Source organism: Trachurus trachurus (genome assembly GCF_905171665.1).
Source record: "Trachurus trachurus genome assembly, chromosome: 18".
Lineage (NCBI taxonomy): Eukaryota > Metazoa > Chordata > Actinopteri > Carangiformes > Carangidae > Trachurus > Trachurus trachurus.
Window position 1 is genome coordinate 14,007,094 of NC_139909.1, and position 22,066 is coordinate 14,029,159.

At 40.8% G+C, this 22,066-nt stretch overlaps 1 protein-coding gene across 2 annotated transcripts in view; it reads right to left on the bottom strand.

Moving 5' to 3' along the window:
• Positions 1-8,188: 8,188 nt before the first annotated feature.
• Positions 8,189-22,066, bottom strand: part of LOC311002088 (phosphatidylinositol-binding clathrin assembly protein) — an 88,885-nt gene continuing 75,007 nt past the window's right edge. For both annotated transcript variants that reach the window (XM_083993310.1, XM_083993309.1), the window contains 6 exons: positions 19,513-19,656; positions 19,266-19,296; positions 18,749-18,881; positions 11,367-11,423; positions 9,917-10,033; positions 8,189-8,643 (listed from right to left, as the gene is read on the bottom strand). In XM_083993310.1, the coding sequence (XP_083849436.1) occupies positions 8,629-8,643; positions 9,917-10,033; positions 11,367-11,423; positions 18,749-18,881; positions 19,266-19,296; positions 19,513-19,656 (497 nt within the window). In that variant the 3' untranslated portion in view covers positions 8,189-8,628. The remainder of the gene's footprint in view (positions 8,644-9,916; positions 10,034-11,366; positions 11,424-18,748; positions 18,882-19,265; positions 19,297-19,512; positions 19,657-22,066) is intronic.

The window sequence follows — 22,066 nt, forward strand, 5'->3', positions numbered from 1 at the left end:
TTGTTTCTTAGTTAGTTAGGCTAACTACTTTGTCACTTTGTTATTATTAGTTTGTAGTTCATTTGTTACATTCTGTGTTAGCTGGTTAGCTCATTAATTAGATATTTAGTCTCTTAGTAAATTAGTTTGTTAGCATATTTGTCAGTCAGTTAGTCCTAATTCGAGACTCTGTGGTTTTTAAAAACAACATTTAAGAAATTACTTAAGCACACTGAAGATTTTGTTTGTTTAATTATTAAGCAATTGCTGAAATGAAGTTTTGTCCTGTAACTATTTAGCACAAAAACTTGTAACTGGAGTCATGTCTTTATCTAAAAAGTGTAATTTACAAAACACCAAACTACAACTTTGACTTTTTAATGTAAAAGCGAAGCCTGTGATTCCCACTGTGGCTACTCACTGTTAATCTTTAGTAATTCATTGATTTTATGTGTTTATGTAGATTATATTAAAATAATATTTTCTAAAATCTTTTATTTCCTGTTCACCTGTATCAATATGTATTCAAATTAGCTGTTAATTGGTATAAACAGCAACAACACAATTGATATAAACTGCTCTTATTTCTCTTAACAAGCCCTTGTGGCCTGTTAGAGTAGATGAGTGAACATCAAAGATCTTAAATCTAATCTAGTCTTAAACTGTGTAATTAAAGTCATTTATTAGCAGTTTAAAAGGCGAACTCTGCTGGATTAGTAATAAGGAGGTTTACATGGCGGCTTCATGCAGCAGAGCCTCATTCATCCTGAGCACAGAGACAAACTGCAGCGACAACAGGTGGAGCGACCATAAATTATTCACTAAAGACAAAACACTGCTGTTTGTCAGCTTCACTACATCCTGACTGATGTATTCCTGACTAAGGACCACTTAGTCAAAAAAAAAAAAAAGTAGAAATACAACCACATACATCAGCGCTGACGCCTGCGAGAGCCTCTTGATGTGATTGTGGAACAAATGTACACAAACACGGTCATTATTCAGACTCAGCAGGAGGGAAACTGCTTTTAAATCCCAGCGCTGAGTCGTCCTGCATGTAATAATGACACACAACAGGCTGCGGACGTGTTTCAGGTCAACACACAGCACATTACCAGTGTGTGTGCCCGTTAACAAGCATGTAAACAGTAACTATACACGCTGGGGATAAGTGCTAATTAAAGCTTTCCCACAGTCACTGGGTCTCTGGGACTTTTTAAAGGTGCCACTTATGTTAACTTATGAAAACAGAATAATGTGTCGTGGGAAATTCTCTCTCACTTATTGTAAATATCTTTATCCATAATAGATGTTTGAGGATATTTTGGCACCTTTTTTATTATCTTAACCTTGGAAATGTTTAATTTTGCATTTAATTATGAGCAAAACTTTTAAACGTTTAAATCCAACCAATCATGTCACATGTCTTTGCATACCCAGAAAAGGTTTACATATACAAGATGCATTAATATTATCATTAAAATGTATCCATTCAGTCCTGTAATTTCTTTTGATGAACGTTATAATGCACCTTAATGCAAAGAAGAAATACAGCCTATAAATCATATTATTGTCCAGTCCAGTCCATAGAAAGAAGCCGCTTGTTCCGTAAACATGACCCAAGAAAATCTTCATATATTGTATTAATTTCTGTCAAAATTTAACTAAAAAACGATCAAACAGCTGGAATCATGACTTAAAATAATGTAATATTTAGTGAAATACAATTCTTCACAGATCATTTGGCTCCAACCCTGAACTGGAGGAAGTTATTGATCTGAACACACAAATCTTTTTTTGATACTGTACTATACTGTACTGTGAAACCAGGTGAAGGTCTCCAACAGAAACATGCCATGAGGAAAAATTGAGTCTAAATTGAGTTTATTCTTTTTTTTCTGCACTGTATTTTATTATTTCAAGAGTAAAGTTTACCATAATATAAAAGAAAATTATTATTATTACACAGTCGTCTTCCCTCCATCCTTTTCCCCTCAGCAAAGCATTTAACCTCAGCAGAGGATGAGAGGTTAATGTGTGTTAAATCTTATTATGGCTTTCTGCATGTATGTAAATATTTATAGGATAAACAAGGTTAAAAAAGCCGCTGAATTATAAACCTGCACATTGAAGTGGGGTAAAACATGGGTGGAGATTTCACTGGAGAAGAGGCAGAATTAAGAAAACACATTCTCAGGCCCTGAGGCGCTGCAATTAAAAGTCAGGAGAAGCTCCGTTTGACATTTCAAGGCCTCGAATATTTTATCACCCGAGACTTTAAAAAGTACATTTTAATGGTTTGTCGACTTTTCTTTGCCGCGTTGAAGCTCCTTGTCAAAAAAAAAAACTCACAGACCATCATTTAGGAATGGAAAATGACTTTTTATTTCTTCCAAAAAAAAGAGAGAGAGAAAACAAATCCCTAGAATAAACAAATATACTGCTGTAAAATAAAAGCCTGTGATTTTTGTCGACTGTAACATTTGTTTTGCCTTTCCATGCTTGATACAATCCATATATTTCTGCTTTAAATAAATAGAAAAAATGTACAAAGAGATTTGGAGGGGGTTGGATTGGGGTGGGGTGGGTTGGGTTGGGTTGTTGGGGTGGGGGGGAGACAGAGAAGAGAGAGGAACAGATTAAAAGGTGTATTCTGCTCAAAAAACATTTGGCATCATTGAGAATTCATGGCTGATCCTGATGTCGTCTGTCTTGTGTTTTAGCCCCGCCCCCACTGAGTAGTAATCATACCTATATACTGCAGTATGAACGCTAATATCTTTCAATGTTTCAGAAAAATAAAGAGTAAATGAAAAAATAATGCGGTTGCAGATAATGAGAGTATGTATTTAAGCTCTGTGTTGTGAGTGTGACTGTGTGTCTGTGTGTATCCATGTGTGTGTGTATCCGTGTGTGTGTGTGTGTGTGTGTTTCTCTATATACAGAATAGTGAGGCAGCAATCCGAGGTTTCTTACCAAAAAACACAGATGTAGAAAAAACAGAACGTGCACAAGAGATCTTTGATTTTCAACACACCGGCTCACTGACAAAAACGAGGAGATTTTCTATCCGTTTAACAGCCTCGCTCTCTCTTTGTTTCGTTTTTCCTTTCATTTCTGTGGGCGTCTAGACTCGTCTGGGGTTTCTCGGCCCCCTTTTTTTGCAATTTGCACACAAAAAAAAAGGAGGGCTGCCTGCGACGCGCACGGCGACCCACAGATGGCGCCACAGCAGTGCAGAATCCATGAAGGGACTCTGCATCATCAGCCCCACTGAGGACTTTACAAAGTGTGCTGCAGGTTTAACAACAAGTGTGACATCTTTGGGGAAGAGGTAACACAAAAGTTTGGCGCTCCGTATGTTTTTGCTACAGTGGACTCGTTTCATCGACGGAAAACGCAACCACAACCACGTTTTGCGATGAACCCCCTCGTTGTCATGGACGGTCAAGAGAGGCGGATCCATCTCGCTTTTTCACGCCTTTTTCAAAAAAAGGGAAAGGGGCGCCTGACAGACGATTTTTAAGAACAGGGACAACAAGAGGAGAGAATTTATCATCATCTTCAACGTCGTCATCATTTATCACCATCACTGTCATATCATGCTTTTTCGGAAAAATCAAAACGGACAACAAACATCCACAACGATACAACCATGCTCTCACCGACCCCAGAAAGAATTAAAAAATAATAATAATAATAAAGGGAGGGATGGTTTCGCCAGAGGAGAGTCTCGGCCTCAGCGGACGACTATACGACGACGACGTGTTTTAATATGACATCAAGGTTTATCAGTGTGTGTCCTTCTTTCCACCTGGACTCGTGCTACAACAATGCAGAGAGGCGGTAGCAGCTTTTTTGAAGTTGAGAGGATAAAACCTTCTAGCGGTAGCCACGAGGCTGCTCTGGTGCTAAAATCGCCCAGGTCAGAGGGCAACCCCAGAGAGAGAACAGTGGTTGAACTGGGAAATTCCCATTAACCCAGCCTTTAAATAAAAAATAAAAAAAAAAGAGAGAGAGAGTTGAGATTTCGAGGAAGGGAGTTGCCGAAAAAGGAGCCTGCATGCTCGGCCAAAAAACCCTCCCTGGATAACAAAATTACCTACATGATAAAGCTGTAATAATTACTGGCAGTTACATCAACGCTAAGGAGACGAGGAGACGAGCCAGTAACGTTTATGAGATCCGAAAAGGAAAACCACAGTAAGTCTCCTCCTCTACGCCCTCTTTGAAACCACTCAAGACACAAAAGACAAAGAAAAAAAAAACCTCATCGCAACAGGCAGGACTGGATTTCCATGCAGAGAGATTCAAAAAGGAGTCTAGAAAACAGAACGAGACACAGGAAAGGAAAGAAAAGAAACCAGCTCGCAAGAAAAACTACAAAAAGAAAAAGAAAAAGTAGAATCAGCTGGCAAGAAAACACCTGAAAAAAGTAACTCAGACACTGTTGTTCATACCGAAAACCAACCAAATCTATCATCTACAAACATCAGAGAAATGAAAAGAAGAGTAGTAGTAGTAGTAGGACCTGAAAGGATTCATCGTATTTAAGATCCAGAGTGATGACGATCCGATTGGGGATCGGTGCCACCAAAGTGCCGGGTTATCACAGCAGATTAGAGACAGTAAGACAGCTGGAGCAGGAAATAGAAGAAGAACCAGCATCAGAGCTTTATTTGGTGCCAAAGCAGAAGCCGAAATGTTAAAAGGTTGTTTTTTTTAAATGTATTTTTAGGATGGAGAAGCTCCAAGTGTCAGAGGGAGTCGATGCTGATACCAGTTCAGTTTTAGGGCACGACAAACACAAGAAAGCAACTTCCTGTTCTGAGATATTTGGACACGAAAAAACCAAAATAAACCATTTGGAGCTGGAATTTTGCTTCTGCGGGATCTACGTAAGCAAACGGGCGTCATTCGGACACATTCAGATGTGTTCTCTTAACACTGTTTTGGCTGGTAGCATTTGTCACATTTGGCAAAAAAATGTCTGGAAACAGAATTCAGTTTATGCCCCAGTGACCAAAGTGTAAACAAAACCAGTCGCTTGGTGAACCAGAATTCAGATTATTTGATGTTACAAAGGACGATGACAAGCTGGTGAATGAGAAAACTGGCCCTCGGCATGATGACATGTGGCAGTAATTTGCTCCCAACAGTGAAAAAGAAAAATAGATGAAACTTCCTGACAGGATATTGGATCAACCGATGAAACACCAGTTTGCAAAGATGTTTTTCCGCAGAAGCAGAACTCCAGTCGAACAGGGATTTGAACCGAAACACCTGAACTGGACAGGGATCGCTGTACTGGATCCCCGTTTTGTTATGACTAAAAATAAAAAAAAGTACCCCTGAACATCAGCTTGTTGATCGGCAAACTGAGCAGACGAACTTTTCCAGCTGCTGCTGAAATCTGCTAGCATTTAGCCAGAGCTCGTTTTTCCAAACACGTTGGTTGGACTTTATACACGTACTGTACTGAGGTCTAGAAAAGCACCGGAAGTCTCTGCTACAGCCAACGAAGCCTCCGTCCATTCGCCGCCACAAAAGACCTGGATATCCGAGCGCGTGACATTCACTGCTGAGCTCCAACAGTCCAATCAGAAAACGGTTCGTGGGCTGCTGACATCATCATAACGAGAGGCAAAAGATGGCCGACTGCTGTCGAGACGGTGAGAGGAAAAAGAAAAGAGGCTGCGGCGCTGAGAGCGAGAAGGAGAGAGAGAGAGAGAGAGCGCACTTAAAAGCGAGAGAGAAGCGAACCACGAAGCCCCGAGCCTCCGAAAGGTTTCATCTACAGCTAAAAGACAGAGACACCGAGAGAGATAATAGAGCTATAGTCAGAGGAGCGGAGGCGGGAAACCATTTCCTACGGCGGGAGGTCGTCTACAGGTGTCAAGGAGGAGGATACTATGAGGAGAAGCTAAGCTAACACAAGACCGCGACAAGAAGTGTCTAAGAGCAATATCTATCCAACAGCGACAGTGATGGGTGAGCGCAGACGATCTAGACACAAACTGGTTATTATTACTATTAGTCTTTTTTTTCTCTTTTTCTTTTTTTTTGTTTACATATCTACACATATCAAACAGTGACAAAGCAGGCTAAAAAAGCATCCTAGAGATAGACCAACTAGACAGAGTTCAGAGACTGAAGCGAGATTCTAGAGATTTCACAGCAGAGTGGATGATGAGTGCGATACGACTGGACTATCACTGATGGGTTTTTTTGGGACGTAGATGCTGGACCAGGACCAGGACAAGGACCAGGACTGGGACCGGGACTGAGGATCATGGGACTAATAATAAAACAGGTTTCAAGTTCATTCATCAGAATGGCAGGAAAATAACTTTGAGTTATCTGCCAACGTGGCCGGTTTAGATTAAAAAAACAAAACAAAACCAAAAAAACAAACAGATTAGACAAAGTTGTTGTTGTAAAACCCCAAACTATCTTTTACAAACTTCAAATCTCTTTTACCCCCCAATGCCAGAAAAACTGGCAACAGCGCCACGGCGGCAGGATAGTCACTTCAGTGCAAAATTTTTGCATGTGCATTTTGCAACAAAATTTGATTTTTTTTTTTACAAAAACAAAGCAAAACAAAAGAGCTCATCTTGCGTCAAACTCGCTGGCTCAAATTTTGGCTCGAAATCTGACACAATTTTGATCCTCAGGAATAGAAATAGCCCTCAATGGGAAAAACACACACGTAAATGTGTTACGCATACACGTGAACGCACAATAAAATGCATTACGCACAAATACACCCGACATTTAAATAAATCTCATGGTGACGGAAGCTTTGGCTGAAAAAAATGGCCGTGACATCTTAATCCCCCCTCCCCCACACCCTACAAAAAAAACTTCCGGGAACCGCGGAGCGAGGGCGACGCCGCGCGTTCAGTGTCGTTTGCCTCTAAAAAGACTCACTCACTTTGATTCAGTGCAATTTAAAGTGAACTCGGTTTTGATTCAGTAACATTTCACTCGCTCACTCACTCAGTGCTGCTGTCGTCAATCATTGGCACATATAGTAGTAACGTGGATCCGCCAACAGGGAGTACGTTAGGCTAACGTAGAAAAAAAAAAAAAGCTCTTGAGGGTTTGAATCTGCTCCGTGAGCTGATGAGGACGAGACGAGCAGAAACACACAGGTCATCGAGGTGCTAGCCGCTAGCTAGCCGGCTAATGGTGCTAATAAACACTCGTTAGCATGACAAAAGGAGAAATTTCTACACTTTTAGTTCCGTGACTGCAAAAAAAGCTCATTTACAATCCCACTTAACTTAAAATGGTGACATTTAGATTTGTTCAAGGTCAGTTTGACAAACTTTGAATCACAAATTTGTGCTATTGATAGCTACATGTAGCAACCTGTCTTTAGGTTACTGAGCCAAAATGGAGGATACTTTTTTAGCTAAATAACAATTATTTATCTTTTATTAATGTTTCAGAAAATGTTCAGAAAACATTTTTAGGGCAAAACACAATCGTGTGATTAAATTATGTTAATTCCCAATGACAAAACGCCGGGCGAAGGTGAACAACACGCTACAACATGCTACAGTGTTAGCGGTTGAGCGAGTCGTCACCTCTGACCCTCCTCTCTCCGTGTGTGTCTGCAGCTTTAGGAAAATAAAAAACAAAAAAGGAAAACAATGCAGAATGAGAAACAGTAACAGTAAAAACCCATAAACGACAAAATGCTATTAAGTAATGGTTCAGACAAATCTCTGTACAAGCCCCCACTGGTGACGTTCAGGAGAGGCTGCAGGAGAAAAATACAAAGGTAACACGTTTCCCCACCGGTGGCGGGAAAAATGACAGGAAACACACTGGAGAAGATTCGCCTCTTTACAAAGAAAAAAAAAATCTCTCGCTGCTGATTGGACAGTTGTGGACAGAGAACGAGGGAGGGGACGGAGAGGAGGTCGGTCGTCAAGGTTTCGTCTGAACCAACTGCTGCACTCAAACACACACTCACTCAAACACACACACAGACTCAAACACACACTCTCGCACTAAACAAACTCTCCTGAGTGCTCCCAAGTCGCCGTTGCAGGCGGACGGCAGCCCGGAGAAGACAAAATAGCACCAGTATGAAATAAAGCTAATTCTGCAGCAGAGACTCTCATCACGCCAGTCGAGACTTTTTTTTTTTTTTTTTTTTACCGTCCTCGATCCGCTCGTCTCCACTCCGCCCGTCTTTTTCACGTCTTTCTCTCTCATCCGTGTTCCCTCTCCTGAATCATCACTCCATCGATAGGATTTTGAAAAACACAAATCAGGACGATTTGAACAAAAAGAGGCTGCGCGCTCACACACACAAACACACACACACACACACTCATATATTCACGCACACACACACACACATGCAAGGAGTTGTTTCAGACAAAGACCAGCGAGGACGACAAGATCCCTCCGTCCCTCCGTCCTCTGTTCGGTCGTCTCCTCTTCTTCTTTCTCCAACTTGTTTTTTTTTTTTGGTGTTGGTCGGTCATCTTGTCGTCTGTCTGTCTGTCTCTTAGTCATTTCAGCTCGATCAAATCATTCCTCCGTCCATCTCTTCGTTCCTCTCGTGTGTTTTCTTCTGCTGTTTGTTTGTTTGTCGCTTTTGGCACTCTGCTTCGCCCCCCGACTGGATTACATAAACTGCATCTGAGACGAGAAAAGTAAAAGAGAGAGAAGTTGTTTGATTGGACTTCAGCAGCAAGTGATCACATATTTCAACTTTACTTTACATACTGTATTCATACACTGTTAAAGGGATAGTTCAACATTTTGGCAAATTGGCCCATTGCCATAATCCCTATAGTCATAGGAGTAGGTTTGTTACGTTCTGTTATTATCTCATAGCGTGGTGAATGTGCAGGTCACAACTTGTCCACGAGAGCATTTTGGAGTTGTTGGATTGTGTATTTGATGAGTTTGATGAGGGAAACCAAGAAATCCCATTAGCTTCTGTAGCGCAGCTCTGAGCAGCTCTGAGCAGCTCACGGCTCTGCTCCGCCTTTCTAAAAATAGCTTGCACCGATAATTAAAGGTAACAAACCTACTGCTATGACTATAGGGATTATGGCCATTATGGGCTAATTTGCCAAAATGTTGAACTATCCCTTTAAACTGATTTGCTTTGCTGATTTGTTTTATTGGTTCATGTGTGAAGCACTGCGAGCTGCCATACAAATAAAGTTACTATTATATTATTAAAGCCACTGGATGAATGGAGCACCAGCAGCACAGTTCTTCAGAAACAACTAGCATTATCCACTGTGAAGCTAAAGGTAAAGTTCAATTTCCTCATTTAAAAACATGTTTAAAACCAAAGTACTAAAAAAAACAACATACAAATCAGGTATAAAGAAGAGTAATACTGACTTTCGTAAGATGAAGCTGAATGTTTGTTCTGAAGATTTACTGTATGGTGTAACGTAGACCATGTAGTTTAAGAATTGCCTTGTTGAAGATGATTAGCTTCATCCCTCATTGTACTTTGTTTATATTGGAAGTAAATCTCATTTGTTGGTGGGGGGGGGGGATTAAATGCTAATCGAATAAACTGAAAAAAACATACTGGAGCAGTCACAGTGGAAAAAAGATCAGGGAGGGTTAAACACAAGAAAACCCTGTGATTTATTCTTCCTCATAACGAACATGATCGCACTGGGTGCAGCTAATAATGCCACAGCTGTAGTACGATTCAATAACGTTCGGAAAAAACCCTAATAAAGACACTTTATTGCCGTCGTCGGCCATTAAGACGTTATCAGGGGCTTCAACTGATGATGTAACATCGCTGAGTTATTGTCGAAGGAAAACAAACAAACAGGAGTAGTTTAACCTCTGATAATCATCTGTAGGTTTATTGTATCATATTATACGGTGGTATAATGGTTTATTTGTGTATAGCGACGTGAGCTGTGAGCGTCACCTGGGCTCCGGGCATGGGCGCGAAGGGGTTGGTGGGTCTGAGAACAGGCTGGTTGTACATCATTGGCTGAGGAGCCATCACTGGTACCCCGCCCATCTGACCCATCTGGGGAGGGACCTGGAGAGAAATGCAAAACAGAAGGATTAAAAACAGGAGGAGATAACAAGAGCAAAAAGGTTGTGAAAGTCAGAAACAGGTTGAAACAGAGGGAGGACGATGGGAAACAGTCTGAGGAGAGAGAGGAGCTGCTTTAACCGCAGTGTGAGTAGAATATATTAATATTCATCCAGTGACACTGTAATTAACATCCAGACAGTTTCACACGCACACACACACACACACACACACACACACACACACACACACACAGCAGTATCTCAGTCTTTGTTTCACAGTCACTTTAAGTTAAATAAAACACAGTCACAGTTTGTTTGGCTTGTTATTATTATTCTAAATGAGGCAGAACAATTACAATCACACTGCTCTGTCGTTATCTGTCTGAATTAGCCAAATTAATTAATTTCTTTTTTTTTTTGTCTTTGTGTCGCTGTGTCTGCATCAGTCCTACTTCCTGATGGAGGACGGCGGCTGAGGGCGGAGCCTGTTTGAATACACACAGACCGCAAGGAGCGTGTGTGTGTGTGTGAGGTATTTAGTTTGAACGTTTTATTTTGTTTCCAGTGTTTTTTTGAGTAGATATTTGTTCGTATAACCTTTACTTGTTCTTACTCAGCTGTATATTTGGACGTATTTTGGGTGAAATAAAATCCCTAATTTTGAAAAGTCAACCTTATTTCAAATTGTTGAACTGCAACTGTTATGTTTTTATATTCAACTGTTTACTTTCTTAATCATTTCATATAATTAGAGGATTTATTGCTTTTATAGAGAATATATATTTATACAATTATAATAATAACAAGCATAGTTAAGCATAATTAAATACTTAACTCATCATTTATTGTATTATATAATTTTTTGGGGGGATGTCAGTGGTTCAATAGCTCATATGAACTATTAAAAAAAAGTTCATTTAAAGAACTTAACTCACAAGTAGTGAGTACCTGAATAAATGACAAACTAATAAGTGTTTAGAAAACATATCTAACCATATTAGTACATGTATAAATCATTGGTATAATTGCTGCATAAATGCATAAATTACTAAGTATGAAAATACAATAATTCAACACATTATAGATGAGCTTTTTAATGCAAAGTTACAGTTGTTTTAATAAGTAACTTACTCATTGGTATCAGTGTAGGCTGAGTGCTTTATAAATGATGAATTAAGTATCTAATAATGTTTCATTTATGCTCAATACGTCTGTGTTTGGGACAAAACAGGAAGTTTGAAGGACATTAGGGACACTTTAATGAGCCAAATAATTGTCTCAGCCCTGTCCTGTGTGTGTCTTGTGTGTTTTGTGTGTGTTTTCATATCACTCACCATTCCATACACAGGCACTTGCGGTGTGGTCATGGGGAAAGCCATGGGAGCTGGAGCCTGGAGGAGAAATGAAAAAACAACACACAGGTTGAGTCTCTTTAAGCTGTGACAGACATCGTCCCATCCGTCCCCATTAGAAAGTGTCTCGGTTCAACTCAATAAATACAAAGCGCACGTCGCCGTCATCTACTGTACACGCCTACGTCCACTACACTTTAATGCTGATAAAGTGTGTGTGCGTGCGTCCGGAGCACTGGCACAACAACAACGCAGCGTGCAGCAGAGGTACTTAGCAGGAATCCCACTGGGAGCGATCATTACCAGCGCTTTAAAAGGGAGGGGGAGAAGGGGTGGAGGGGGTGGAGGGGGGGGGGGTTCAATAGGACAGCGTTTAGCCCTGCCCTCCTCACTTCACAAATCAAATCCGCTAAGGCTCAATGAGCCTCAAATTCGACGTGACGGGCAATTTGCAGCCGTCGTTTACGACCCCCGACGCCGCATCTGCATCAAAAGGCGGCGATTTTCTTTTCCTGACAAATTGGTAATTAATGGGAGCGAGCGTCCACCGGCGTCTCCTGGAAGGAGGGTCGGCGTTTTATTTTATTTTTTATTTTTTTTTTTAAAGAGATGCAGTGTAGCAACACACACACACAGCAGTATTAATATTAACAGATGTAAGGCCAGGTATCTACCGCCTGCAGTGATTTCACAGTTTGTAGAGTTTCAGAGAACATATCTTCTCTCAAACCAAACCAATAAGGATCCCTCTTCTTTTTTCTCCAGTTGGGGGATACCTGCGAGCACCTGAACACGAGCCAAGATAAACCTGTGGGATTCTTCATCGTTTTCTTTTTTCTTTTATTTCTTTTATCCCCTCCCTCCCCCTTCTCTCTTTCTCTCACACATATATATATATAAAAAAAGATGAGTTTGAGGAGTTGACTCTGCTCTGCTGGCTCACCCCGGAAGTCGCCGGCTCCCACTGTTCCCACAAAGCCATTAAGAAACAGCTTGCGGAAAAAACAACGCCGCTGCCTTCACTGACCTAATCCATCACCGTAAATGAGACGACTGTGGCAGTTTTTCTTAACATGACTTTATAATCGAACTGCTGCCACACGTGACTTGTGAATATAACTGTACTTCCATTCTGTGGTAATTAGCCGCGCGGTGAAATCATACATTACCGTCGCACTCTAAGGTAAAATGATGGATTACATTTAATCAAGGCGATAAAATGAGCTCATGAAATTTAAGCTTTTCCTGGGTAAAAAAGAAAAAAAACATAAAACTGCACTTGCGTCCCTGTGTAACTGCTACTTACTGTATGCAACAACAGCTTAATCAATTCTCTGAACAAAAGAGTTTAGTCTCAACTGCTCGTTAGCTTTATTCCATTTCATAGAAACGCAATTTGAAACCACTATTTTCTCTTGACTATTTGGTTTGTTTACATTTACATTTATTTGGGATATTTCATGATGCCATAAAAAGTTGTTAATTAGCATTTGGTTGTTGCAGTGTTACTGCACCATGGAGATTATTGTGATACTGGAGAAAAACTCTGGCTCTAAAAGAAGAGCAAATCTGGTTTTAGTTTCAATGAATACTGGAGATATGTATAATGTCTTTGTTTAGCTTCTCCTACTGTACATAAATTGTTAATTTTCTTTCTTATAGCTTCATAATGTTGAAGAAACGAGCTGTTTTGATGCAAATTAATTAGTTGACAGCAGTTTCAGACGAAGATACAAAGATACTTTAGTATAAATAAGATGCTTTTACTTTCTTTTACTTACTTTCTTTGGGATAAACTGAAACTCTTATTGTGAAAACCATTAAAAGGTTCATTAAAAACAGACCGAGAGACAGAAAAAGATCTGAAGTGGTCGATATGATTGATCAGGTATTGGCCTTCAGGGAGCCAGAGTTGATCAGAAGCATTGATCGGTGTGATCCGTTAAAATGTATCCGTCACGTGTGTTGCTGCTGCATCTGCCGGTTTAAAGGTTTTTTTTACTCTTCAATATCCTAATTACAGATCTGCCTCGACTTGGCCGTCCTCTGAGCTTCACTCAGACAAACATCTGTCTCCGAGTTCACCTCGTCTGCACTGAATCATTTTCTTTTTATTCTTTTTTTCTTTTTTTTAAGAATGACAAGATGATGCCTGAGAGAAAAAACAAGAGCAGGTGAGACGGGGCGTTAATGCGCCGCTTCACCTTCCCTGTCAGCAGCGTTTCCGTCCATCTTGTCTTTCAGCCGGAGCCGTCAAACCTTTAACGCGTCGTGTTTCAACATTTATCCGTTTGTCTGCATCCGTCTTTTAATGCTCTGCCTCTCCTGCTGTATCTCTCTCTCTCTCTCTTTCTCTCTCCAGCGTGTTTCCTTGTCGGCTTGTCTTTCTATATTTTCATTTTTCAAAATCTGTCTTTTTTTTTTTCTCTCCTCGCAGCTCTTTAATCTGCAAGTTTTTAGCGATTCACAGCTGAACTTTTGCTATTCCCTCTGCCACCTGCTTCTAAAGGGAACGGCTTCTCTTTCTTCTGACCTCGGACGACCCCGCCCGGTTGAAGCGAGGGGTTAAATAAGTGAAAGGCTTTTGGCCGTTTCAAGTATCAAGCGGGAGCACCCCCCCCCCCCCCCCCTGCCAGGATCTCAAGACGCTGCTTGTTGCTTATCATGCGCGATGTGTGACAGCCTATTTATTCTCTGCTACCTGTGATGTCTTATACATTACTGCCACATAGCGCCATGACTTATTCATCGAGCCGTGGCGGCTCACGGAGGTTACGTTTGCTATTTTTTGAGACATGTACATTGAAAGGAGTAAAAAAAAAAACACAATAGATTTTCCGTCTCGGGAACAATAATGAGAAGTTCTATTAATATTTTCTGTCTGTAAGCAAAAAAAAACAAGAGATTAATTTAGTCAAAGCTGATGCATTTTTCTCTGTTTGCTTGTTTTGTATGTTTGTATGATTCAGTTCACTGCTGACCACACAAACACACAGTATACTGTACTGTAGGAGGGGGGAGACATTAGTTTGTTTTGCATTGTGCTGTTGATTTAATCCCTAAAGGCAATTTCAGTTTCTTGCGTTCTTGCCCTTGTCAGTGAGTCAAAGATGAAGCCAACCAGCCAATATCACATATACACATACAGTATATAGGCTACTGCATATATTTATAGGGAATTAAACAGGAGCTGAGCTTTGCTTTAGTGCAGTGAGGCTTTGGCAATACTTTATAACATCATTTATTAACCGTTCTTCTTACAATGATGCTAATAGTGTGTAATTTATAAATAGTTCTAAACATTTAACTCTGGATTATTAAACTCATCTATTATTAAACATCTATTAACGCACCAACTACACTTTATACTTGTACGTATATGTGCAAGATAAACTGGTTTGTAATGGATATAAAACCTGATTTATAAATGCTGAATCCATCATTTATTAGGTTTGAAGATACAAATATTAAAAGCATTATACATTGACGTATAAGTCTGTAGTTTGTGAATTAAATCTAATGTTGAATAGTGTCTAGTTTTCTCTGGTTCTTCCTTTCTATGCATTTGCTTTTACCCTGGTGTTACTACAAGCAGTGCATATTTGTGACACTAGGAAGGTGCATGTTGGATGAAGTGAAAATGTCGATATTGTTGGATGACACTTGATGAGTTTGTTAAATCTGATCAACACCTGTGCTGCTTCTTCTTATATAATTTAACAACTGAGAAGAAAACCTCGGATCATTTACAGGCGTCAACATCAGGTGGGTTTTTAAAAAAAACAAATGCCATCGAACACAGCGACACAATGTGACGTGTCCTCAGCAGCAGATCCACTTTAATGACGAGTTTGAGCAGACGGGACAGAGACTGAAACTCATCTGCTCCGTTTGTGTTGCCGTCAGCCTGATATCTGCAGACAGCTGCTAGCTAGCGTTAGCTTCACAGCAGCAGCAGCATCTCGTAGTCGCAGATAATCCCACTTCAACAAAACACAAACCCAGAGCTCAGGTCGGACTTTATCCACATTTATGTTTCATCTCTAAATTCACTATGACACCACACAAGTGAGCTCAGCATCCAGACTCATGATGCTCCAGTGACCTGCAGCAGGTTTACTGTCACTGTCACCACTCAGATACAGAAATAAACTTTAACTTAAATAAACTTTTGGTGCTGAGAAAAAGCAAAAATTGATTTCTGGATTTTAGGAATCAAAACAGAAATGTATCAATCTGTTGGTTTAGATCAAGGGATCCCAAACTTTATCATGCCACGGTCTCCAAAACAGCATTAGCAGCAAAAAACAACAACTTCTTTCTATATTCTCTTGTTCATTTATTCTTATTTTTTATAGGATAATAACTTCCATTTGCAATAGTTTGAAAAATTACTTGTCAAACGTTTGACCACTTTTTTTGGCACTAGATACTGTAGCTGGATGCTAGCAAGCTACTTCAGACGCAGAGCAGTTTGGTGATTTAATTGAAAATTAATCAAAACTCGACTGCACTGTTGTGTTTGTGAGTGTACTGTATAAAAAAAAAATAGAATTTTAAAAAATCACTACACTTAAATAGATGAGCATATTTACAGTAGAAACCTAATGAAACTGAAAACTAAATGTTTTGACTGCTGACAATAGAAAGACAAAGACGACAAATAAGATTTAAATTCGATATGAAATATGTTTTATCATCTCATCTTCCTTCCCAGTTTGCTTTAAAAAAACGCAGATTTAGATAAACGAGAAGCAAATAGGCAGAGACTGATCCTTTGAACGGAGTCTGGAAAAGAGAAAAGAAAAAAAAAAGCACCTCATTCCAACTTCCTGGTATCAGTCAGTTTGCTTAGCGCTTACATAACTAGCACAGAGCATTAGCCTTTAGCACGGAGGTGAGAGGGTTATTTGAGGAACGTGGGCACGAAAGTGAAATCAACCTCTTGTCAAACTAGTTGTCTTCAAGGAAGGAGAAGGAGAAGGAGACGGTTGCAGAGGGAAAGAGACAGAGGGAAGGATGGAGAGAGAGAGGGAGGGAGGTGTTGGAGGAACATAAGAGAAGTTAGAGCTTGTTAAGAGTTTTCTTACTAAACAGGGATAAGTACTTACATAACTAGTATAGAACATTCCATTCTGCATCAGGACGCAACAGGGAAAAAAGACAAAAGACAGAGAAAGAACAAGAGACAAGAGAGTAAAAGAGAGAATCAAGGAAGACGAGGTGGAGGTGAAGAAAAACAGAACAGAAGGATTTCAGAAGGAATATGTGAGAAAACGTGAAGACAGGAAGGGAAAGAGAGACAGAGAAAGAGAGAGAGAGAGAGAAGGCAGCGTAGGCAAAAACCAACAGAAACAAGGAGAGGAAACAAAATAAGGAGGAGAAAAAAACAAACGAGGGGTCACAACAGGGACGTGCACATGTCAGAGGCAGAGCAGAGCGGTGGGAAAAACAGGACAGGGGCAGATGACGACGCAGAACAACGACGAGCGGCGATAAAAGCAACAACAGAACAGGAGCGAAGGAGAAGAAAGGGAAGGAAGACGAGTGGATGACGGTGCAAAACAGATGGGAGGGAAAAGGCACGAAGTGGACGGACGAGCAGGACAGGAAGGAGAGATTAGAGAGGGGGGGAGGAGGGGAGAGGGGGGTGACAGCGAGGGTGAGGGAAGGAAGAAAGAAAGAGATGATCAACAGGAGAGAGAGAGAAGAGGAAGATGATAGATATTGGGGAGAGGGAGAGAGAGAGAGAGAGAGAGAGAGAGAGAGAGAGGAAGCGGAGGGTTAGTGACAGTTTGTCCTCGTCAGCCAGAAACTGCAGCCCAGAGATCAGGAGGACAATCAGGAGCTGCCAAGATCAGCACACACACACACACACACACACACGGAGCATGCACAGGCAGTTTTACACTGAACAACACACACACACACACACACACACACACACACACACACACACACACACACACACACACACACACACACACACACACACACACACACACACACACACACACACACACACACACACACACACACACACACACACACACACACACACACAGGTCCATCTACAAACAGGACGCAGCGAACAATCACATGCACAAAGACGACAACACTGTAAAACCTTGTTTTTCTTCTTTAAGAAGGTGTCTGCAAGTTTTATTTGGATTATTATTATTATTATTAATAATAATAAAAAATACTGATAATTCTTCTGTTTTTATCACAACTCAGAGTTTTCACCATCATCTCTATGTCCAGGGACTGACAGGTTTATGACAGGATGAGTGGTCAGGTGAGCAGGAAGATGATGAACAAGCAGTTTTAACCGCTTCATCTGGAGGCAGAAACGAGCTCAATAGAAATGTTGGGAACAATTCCTCATTGGAAAAATGTGAGTATAACCACAGTACGGCAACTACTAATGGGGCAGAATAGCTTAGCTGTAAATTTTGATCATAAAAGTTACAGATAAAAGCCCCCACACACTCTCAGATCAGATATCTATCTACAATAGCAGCTACATATCCAACGAGTTGCCAGCTAGCTGCAGGTGAAAGAGTTTGTAGTGTGTCATCTATGATCTCAAAACAGCAAGTTGTGTAACGTGAACTGTGCAGTGATCCTTTGAAATCATTCATTTTTGCCAACGCCACATAGCTAACTTTAGCACCAACATCTGTTAACTCAATATTGTGAGTTCATTCCTTCACTCACCAACAGCTGTCTGAGAGTTTTCCTTTTATCTCTACAGTACCACTTTTTTCTTCTACTATACTGAAGTTAGTGTGTAAACTAGCTACTGTAGCTTTGGCTCATCTCGTTCCGTGCCTAAAGAGTTCATATTGTTATAAATTTTAAATGCTACAATGGATGAAGGGTTAGCTCAGAGCTACGCTACGGAGGCTAATGGGATTTCTTGGTTTCCAATTCCCACATCAATTATTATTACGATTATTATCTCATAACGTCGTGAATGTGCAGGTCACAACAGTGATTTGGAGTTGTTGGATTGTGTATTTGATGAGTTTGATGAGGGAAACCAAGAAATCCCATGAGCCTCCGTAGCGTAGCTCTGAGCAGCTCATGGCTCTGCTCCGCCGTTCTAAAAACAGCTTGCACCGACAATTAAAGGTAACAAACCTACTCCTAAAACTATAGGGATTATGGCAATGGGCCAATTTGCCAATGTGTTGAACTATCCCTTTAAGGGTTTGTTTCCAACCTGTTTGGGCGCTCATGCTGAAACAACGGCCACAGGTTTATGACAATAACTTTTTAATAAACCACAACTATCTTGCACTTGCAGACACCTTTACTTTGAGGACAGACTTTCAGATTGTCCGTTTCTGTCTCCTTACCACGTGCTGTACAGGCATGGGCTGTGGGGCCACGGGCGCCGGGCCCCACTGTGTGGTCGACATGGTCTTATTCTGCCAGTTATGGCCCCCCGTCAGCTTCTTCTCTCCAGGCTGGTTCCACTGCATCTCTGGCCTGGTAATGAAAGGACGAGCAGAGCGTTTTCTATTATTTCACGTCCTCAAAACAGCAAAAACATCAGACTCTAGATTCTTGTTCTATGATTTTTTTTTCTTTTTCTTATTTCCCACTGTGAAGAGGGTCATGAATTTTAAAAGAATAACAATATTGCTTCAGAAACATCGTCTTTAATGGGCTACAGAAACACTCTGTCATTGATTTCAGCACATAAAACCAATTAAACACTCACAGACTGTAGGTAGGATATCTGGCAGCAGCAGAAGGAGGTAGAAAAGGAAGTTGAATTTACTGTGCCATTTACATAGAGCCACCTGTCTGGCCTACAAACCCAAAGTACAAACTTACAGAGCGGTATCATCACAACTAGAAGACACTTACTTCTTGGCTGGGGTCCCACCAAACTGCAGATCTGAGGAGGGAGAGAAACACAGAGCTTAAAGAGGCAGGTGTGATTCCATCTAACGTCGCATTTTAAATAGTTTGTAATATTTAAATGATTTTGAAAGTGACAAGAAAATGATCTTGGTTATATAAATGTTCTAGCTGTAGGGGAAAAAATACAACTTTTCAGACACTGAGGCTGTTTGTGTCTCAGCTACTCGAGCACATGGATCTTGAGACTCACTGCCCACGAGGTTGGCCAGAGAGGAGTCGAGGTCGTTGGCTAGCAGCTTTCCTCCGTGATGGTGGATGGCCATTTGAGGAGGAGGAGGAGGTGCAGTGTGTGTGGGAAGTGTAGGCTTCAACAGGTCTCCTAGAGCATCGAAACCTGGCGGAGGAGAGGAACTCGTACATGTAAATAAGATGGGAAAAAAAAGAAACTTGGAAGAAGGAGAAGAAGTGAACAGATAGTGGTTAGTGTATCATACAGACACAGGCACAGGGAAGCAGCAGATTAAATATGCATTGAAATAACACGTTAATTATTGAACATTGGATAAGCCTTTTCTACGATCAGTGAAAAATCAAAGGTAGGAACAGAAACTAGACAGTCTAGTCTCTCTGTGGTGGTTTATGTGGTGCACAAAAAGCTGTAGAAAAGTGTGAAAAGTATTGTTTCCAAAAACAAACAAACGAGCAACAAGCTGCAAACTTTAGCCGGTTTAGTAGCCACAGTAGAAACCAAGCGATATATCTCCCAGGACAAGAAGTTTTCATTAGCTAAATAAGAAATACAAGTTACATTAAAAAAAAGCTTAATTTATCACACAGTGTTTAGTATTTCCCCAAATCGGTGTGTTAGCGTGTTAGCATTTAGGCTAGTGGTAGCAGCTCTGCCCTGTGCTTTATTGGATTTGGAGAAGTTTACAGTACATTTCAAGCTGTTCTGGATAATGCCATCCAAGAAGAGCCAAAAACAAATCAGCCTTTTCCTTTGCAACCAAACCGAAGAGGTTTTCAACTAAATCCCGAAGCTAACAAAGCTAACTAACAAGCGGCCAACCTCAGATATCAAGGACGTAATTTTAAAAAGATGAAGCAGCGAGAGGGATCTCACGCTCGAAGGCCAACAAAGTTAGAACAGAACAGCCTGAATTTATGAGGAGATGTTTAATCTAACGAGAGCCGACTCAACTTTAAGCCTTTTTTTTTTTACCACCAACTTTTCAAAATGTCCACTCCCGGTTCGACTGGTTTTAATGAAGCAGAGCCGGACGGTTTTGATCTGAGAATATTGCTGAGCTGTACCCTCCTCCTTATTATTATGAACCCAAATCTCGCTGCTTTTCCTCGCTATTAATTGAATTCTTCCCGACCTATTTTTAGCATTTTACCTACACAGACAGAAGAGAGAGAGTCCTGTTTAAAAGCAGAAGACAAACTCAGACTCAGACTCAGCGAGCCTATAATCCCTGACTCAGTAGCTTGCAGCAGTTGTTCTAGATGATTGATTTATCTGCTCGTTGCTGTCATGTACACACTCCCGACTCCAAACAGTGATTAGTTTTGAACATGTGTGCGTGCGTGTTTGTGCAAGAGTGCGATTGTGTTTGTCCATGGCCACTGGGTGCAAATGACAGAGTAATTTCCTGAACTGGTGTGTGTGTGTCTGTGTGTGTGTGGGAGTGCATGTGTTAACAACTTCCCATGTCAGCACTCATTCAGCTAATGGCTCAGTATTACTCAGCTGGCAGAAAGCTGGAGGTGCGAGCAATGCATGCATGCATGTATGGGTTTATATATGTGAACCGAGGCTAGATTAATAAATTAAAAAAATCTGAAATTAAAAATGAAACCTACCGATAAGCTGTTAATTCTTCATACAGTTTTATATACGAGTGCATAATCATTTCCTCCCTATTAGGAATTTTAAAAAATCAATACCTGGAGTCAGGAAGTGGATATAAAAGTTCAGAGAGAAGCAAGGCAGAAACACAAAGCTGCGGGTGAGCAAGATGTAAATGCAAAACAACTGCTGTAAATGTACAGGGGGTATGAAAGGAAGGAGGGAGGGAGGGAGGGATTGGTGGAAAAAAAGAGGGAGGAATAATATTTAGTTAGGAAGCGGTGTGTAGGTCTGACAGTGGTGCTGACACAAGACATTCAGAAAACACTTTTCCTGCTAGCTTAGCAGATGAGAGGGAAGAGAGAGAGAGAGAGAGAGGAGAGGAAAAGAGACAAAAAAGAGAAGAGGGGGTAAGTCAGAGAAGGAAAGAAGAAAGGGTAATGAACAAAGTGGGGAAAAGGAGCAAAGGGGGGAGATGAGGAAAGAAATAGTTTTGCCCACTATCTTTTTAATTCTCTCGAGTCTAATTTCTCTCCCACTGTCGGCATTTCCATTATTGTTGTCACTGTGATAAAACACTTTGGCAACGTGGGTGATTTTTTGTTTCTTAAACCACCGTGTCAGTAAAGCCCAGTGAATTTAATTGAAGCAAGGGAGCAATAGAGGAGAAGTATAGAGATAAGTGGAGGAAGGGAAGAGAGAGGGGAGAGGAGAGGAGGTGTCGAACACAAAAAAGGAAAAAAAAGAAAAAAGAAACAGAGAGAAACAAGCGCTCCTCAGTAGATCACACACACCACAGGGCAGTGGATGGAGGGAGTGGCGGAGGAGAAAGAGACGGAGGTAATGAAGCGAACGCCGAGAGTGATGTATTGAACCAGGAGGATAATGCTACCGGCCTTAGCTTAGGTGTTTTTCTTCTTTTCTTTTTTTTTGGGGGGCCAATAGATTTGAC